This window comes from Cibotium barometz, chromosome 62 (genome assembly GCF_041138505.1).
Source record: "Cibotium barometz isolate CiBa-2024 chromosome 62, ASM4113850v1, whole genome shotgun sequence".
NCBI classification, from domain to species: domain Eukaryota; kingdom Viridiplantae; phylum Streptophyta; class Polypodiopsida; order Cyatheales; family Cibotiaceae; genus Cibotium; species Cibotium barometz.
In genome coordinates, this window is record NC_141107.1 from 14495659 (window position 1) to 14500625 (window position 4967).

The 4967-nt window shown below is 44.4% G+C and overlaps 1 protein-coding gene across 2 annotated transcripts; it reads left to right on the forward strand.

Moving 5' to 3' along the window:
- The first annotated feature begins 752 nt into the window (after positions 1–752).
- LOC147604167 (uncharacterized) lies at positions 753–4567 on the forward strand. Of its 2 annotated transcripts, none has more exons than XM_086795460.1 (2): positions 753–2404; positions 4231–4567. In XM_086795460.1, the coding sequence occupies exon 1, from the start codon at positions 850–852 to the stop codon at positions 2392–2394; it is 1545 nt and encodes a 514-aa protein (XP_086651586.1). In that variant the 5' UTR covers positions 753–849; the 3' UTR covers positions 2395–2404; positions 4231–4567. The 2 variants fall into 2 exon arrangements, with proteins under 2 accessions (XP_086651586.1, XP_086651585.1); XM_086795459.1 differs by lacking the exon at positions 4231–4567 and adding an exon at positions 2791–3039.
- The last annotated feature ends 400 nt before the right edge of the window (positions 4568–4967 follow it).

Consider the following 4967-nt stretch of genomic DNA (forward strand, 5'->3'; position numbering starts at 1 on the left):
ATCTATACATGATGCATGTTTGGCAGTTTCTGTTGACTCTGATGTATGGTATTTTGACAGTGGTGCTACAAAGCACATTCACACTTAGGACCACCGGGGCACTTTTTCCCTCTTTAGGAGGTTTTTCCCCCCGGCTTGTATATACGCCCATCATTCTAGGGCTAATTTATCTTTTGTATATTGACACAATCTAATACACTTTGTGTTGTGTGCATTCTTGGTTCTTCTTCTCTAAGCTTTGTGTGCTTTCTTGCAACCCTAATTCCAACAGACACATGGTAGGACAAGGGAAGAGAGAACTGCGTGCAATCATGTGTAAGCTAGAGAGTGAGCGCTTTGTTTTTTTGTGGCATGACAATGAGAGAGAGAGAGAGAGAGAGAGAGAGAGAGAGAGAGAGAGAGAGAATTATTATTATTTTAGGTATTTTATATTGTTTTAAAGGGGAAAGATAAAAATGAGCCTTTTTTCAAGCGGGGAAACAGAGAGGAGAAGGAAGAGAGAGAAAATGAGGGGAGAGAGAGAGAGTGAGATTACCACATGCCGTCAGAGTTTCATGAAGTTGTCGTGTGGCAAAAATTTCAAGAAGCTGCCATATGACAAGAATTTAGGAGGGATAACTCTTAAGAATTTGAAAAATATCAAGCTAGGAATTATTACAAGTGGACCAATGAGAATGTTTTTTTTTCTAATCTTTTGAAACATTTTTCCGTAGTGCTAATGTCCATCCTTATGGGCAGACCAGGAATTATTTAACCCTAAACTCGTGAAAATACCGGAGATATTGTGAGTGGAGGAGGGTGCGTGTCCGAAAAACAGCTGTGCCTTTGCTCAGTGCTCACAGAACAGCCATGGATCCCACGAGCATGGAGATGAAGAAGCGGAAGCTGGAGGAGAATGGAGTGGGCGTTCCGGGGGCAGCTCTTCCGGTCTCCGCCATGGTATTGGCTCCAGTTACAGGGGCGGCCGGATCGGTAGAAGCAGCGGCAGCGGGGGCTGTAATGGCAGCCGGAGCAGGCGAACCGTCCGAGAGCAACGGTGCCGGCGTGCCTGCCCACCTCACCCGCGATGACGCCCGCCTCATGGTTGACCTCCTGTCCAAAGAAGAGCTTGCTAACATCGTCATCGACTCCACGCTCCGCCACCGTGATGTCCTTGAAGAGGTCCGCAAGCTAGCGGACCGTGACCCCTCACGCCGCAAGATCTTTGTCCGCGGCCTGGGTTGGGAAACTAACACCCTCAGCCTACGCAACACTTTCGCGGAGTTTGGCGAGCTCGAAGAAGCCATTGCCATCATGGACAAGAACACAGGTAAGAGCCGCGGCTATGGCTTTGTCACATATAAACACATGGATGGTGCCATCAACGCCCTTAAAGAACCTAGTAAGCGCATCGATGGCAGAATCAGTGTTTGTCAGCTTGCCTCTACAGGCCCTGGCTCCTCCCAACCCCCTCAAGATCTCGCCGCAAGAAAGATATATGTTGGCAATGTCCCCATGGAATGGCCTGTCGACCACATACTTAGCATCTTTACTGAGTATGGTGAGATTGAGGAAGGCCCCCTTGGCCTTGACAAGCAAGCAGGTAAAGCACGTGGGTTTGCCCTCTTCATTTACAAATCACCCGAGTCTGCCAAGCGTGCTCTGGAAGAGCCTGTTAAGAACATTGGTGGGCATCAGCTTTTCTGCAAGCTCGCTGTTGAGGGTGCAAAACAGAGGGCAAATATGCACGGCCAGACTGACATGTCTGAGCTAGGCATGGGGCAGCCTGGTAGCACAGGTGTGCCACCTTCAAACATGCCGTATGGAGGGGCACAGTATGGTGCGGCGCCTCAAGGCATGATGACGCAAGGTGTTCCGTACAGTCAAAACTCTGATCCCACCATGAACACGGGTTTGAATCCAATGATGAACCATGCCATGAACCTGAATATGCATCCCAATGTTGCAGGGCCGATTCAAAGTCGGCCTGTCACCAACAACCCGTCCATGCCCTCATCTATGAACCCTACTCATGGGCAGGCTATGAATCCAGGAGTCAGTCAGGTGGGAACTCCAATGGGCTTGCCGCCTTATGGCACCCATGGAGTGGTGGATTCATATGGTCAGCAGGTGGCATCATACGGTGGACAACATGGGGCTTACCCTGGTGTAGGAGCTCCAGCGCCTATGTACAATGCGGCACAGGGATCTATAACCTCACAAACCCCAGTTCTTCAAGGCCAAGGCCAGTATGGTATGCCTCCATACCAAAGCCAACAACAGCTACCGTCATCCTACCAGAGTCAGCAGCAGATGCCAATGTCTTACCAAAGTCAACAACAGGTAGCTGCGTCATCTGCGCCCCGGCTTCAACCAACAGGAGTTGTGCCATCAATGCCATATTATGGAATGTAGTAGAAACATGGTAAGTGGTTCTTCCTTTTTCGTGCAGACCTGCCTAAGCTATTTTCTTATGGTTATTGAAATTGTTCATTTCTGTTTTTGCATCTCAAGTTGCAGAGAAGGGGTTTTGTGGTTTGTTGAAGTCCATCCTTCGTTTTTGTTTCTTCCATCTGCTCAGTTGTGTTACTGTATGCATGGTTTGTTTTGCTTTTGTTTTGTGCTATCTTGTCTCTGGGACTCTTTTGCCTAAGTTCTAACTCTAATTGTATTTCTGATGGCTTTTGTTCATATCATCTGTTTCAAGCTTCAATGGCTAGGTGATTTCAAGCTTGCTGTTTTCTAGCTATGCATACACTAGTGTGTTATTGTCTCTATCATCTCAGTGCTACTGGTTGTCGTCAATTCCAGGATAGTTTGGTCCTTGTTGAAGCTGTGTTGTGTTGAGAATGATATGGACCATCTTGCAAGCAACATGGAGAATTATGTTTTTTTTGGAACAGCTGAGTTTCTTCAAGATGGAAGAAGTTTATTGCAGTTGCACTGGTCATGTTTCACAAAGTCTTTCTAGTTTACATTGTTGTATTGAGATGGCCTGAATTGAACTACAGCACCTTTACTTTCGTTCTTGAGATTTATTGTTGGCTATTTTATACTTATGTCTTTCAGAGTGATCACATATGTTGATAGGGAACAAAGTTTTTCTTATTTTAGGCACAGCTTGCAAAATAGATGGAGAACAAAAGTTAAATTACTGTTTCAAACCGATGATTATTTACTGCAGCGTTGTTGTTTTCTAGTGGACTTATTATTATATGGTTGAATATTTCTGGAGTGTTGGGCATATACTGAATGAGTGAAGGGCATGACTGCTCGGTAAACCTTGTTTCTGCAGCTTTTTAAGGACATTCAGTGTTTGAATGATAAGCTTCTATAGCTGGAAGTAATGTTTTTTATTTTGCAAGCATGTTTTTCCTGTTGTTTTGTGTGAAACTAGTTGCTTCACCAAGAACTTCCCTGGTATCAGCATCAATGTCTCAGGTTCTGCATATGAGGATATATGTTGGTATATTGCTGCATTGACACATTTCCTTGTTGTTTGATGTTTTGATTTGCATGTCGTTGAATCTGAGCACTGAGTATCAACACATGAATTGTTGATCTGTTGAATTGATTCTGATTGGGAGCTCTAGTACTATCATTGCCGTAGTTGTAGCTGGATCTGGCCCATCTTTAGAGCTGTTATAAAAATTTACCACAGCCCAAAGTTCAAACCTATGTAAAGGATGAAAAGACTTAGGAATATGGGTTATGGAACCTGCATTTACTCTTGGGTATTGTGAAGTGTTTGATCTAGCCTTAATTTGGCATCTGCCTTCCTGGGAGGTGGGTATCCTACCTAGGCCTGACGCCTAGCAGTTAAGTTGCTGGTTTTGTTGCATTGTTTTAATTGAGTCTTTTTGAGGAATCATTTTTGCAGAAGAGGACTTGCATGCCTGTAGGCTTATGGCTGCAGAGCATTTCAGCCAACTCTTCGATTCTTAGCCTTCGTGGCCTTTAATTGTGTTGTCTTTGGTCCATGTTTGATGTTGTTGATGTGACAATGTTTCTCTCTGTCAAGCCCACTGGGCTGCTTCTGTGTGCTGCTGCTGCCCATGCTTGTGTTTCAACTGGGATGATATATCTAGAACTCATATTTGCACTATGCTTGGTGTGCTTTGTAAGTTGAGTTCAGTTCTGCAATTCTCTTTTGGAACTATTATCAATTTCTAAGGGTTCAGCCTTGGATGACACTTTTACTCAAGCGAATGTATGACACATTCTTTCTTATTTTGAGTGGGCTGATGGAAGAGGTGGTGAGAGCGCTGATGATCTGAGCAGCACACACAAAGAATACAATACCTCCTGATGAGTGGGCTCAGATAACAAGCATACACAAGTTGCCTGTCGAAGGGGTTTTCATCATCAAGAGAGTTTGAGTTCAGTTCTGCTTCCATGTACTCTGGAACAATAGTGAGGATTGTAACACGGACCTGAGGCTCTTGCCATGTCACCTTACAAGTTGCAAGTACAAAACTGCATAGGGAGATCTCTTGGGTGAGATGTTCAGATACAGTCTGTTCTTCAGCCTTCTGGTAATGCACTATTTGTTTGCCCCTCATCTCGTTAAAAGAGAGCATTTCCTTTCCACTAGTGCCTGCGATAACATATTTAAGCTTTGATGTCGGAGATGATTTTCAGATCTTGCATGTGTATATTCATGTTTGCATGGTGGATATGTGCACGCTCCCCACAGGATGGAAATACATCAGAAGCTTTTTGGGTTTGCTAAGGTCATAATATGTAAGTAGCTCCTCTTAAGTGTGCAAAGGCAGGGAATATGTTGAGTTTGTGAAGGTGTGGTTTGTCGAGGTCGATGTGGCATTATGCACTTATGTAGAATTCGACACCATACTGTTGGACAAGGTTTTTTGGTAGGGTTTATTCAGCATGTTTTAAAATGAGTGCAGTTTAATTATTTGTGTGAAGCATGTGTGGAAAAGTGTGACTTTTTTAAGGATCTAGTGTAAGATTTTTATGTCACACGA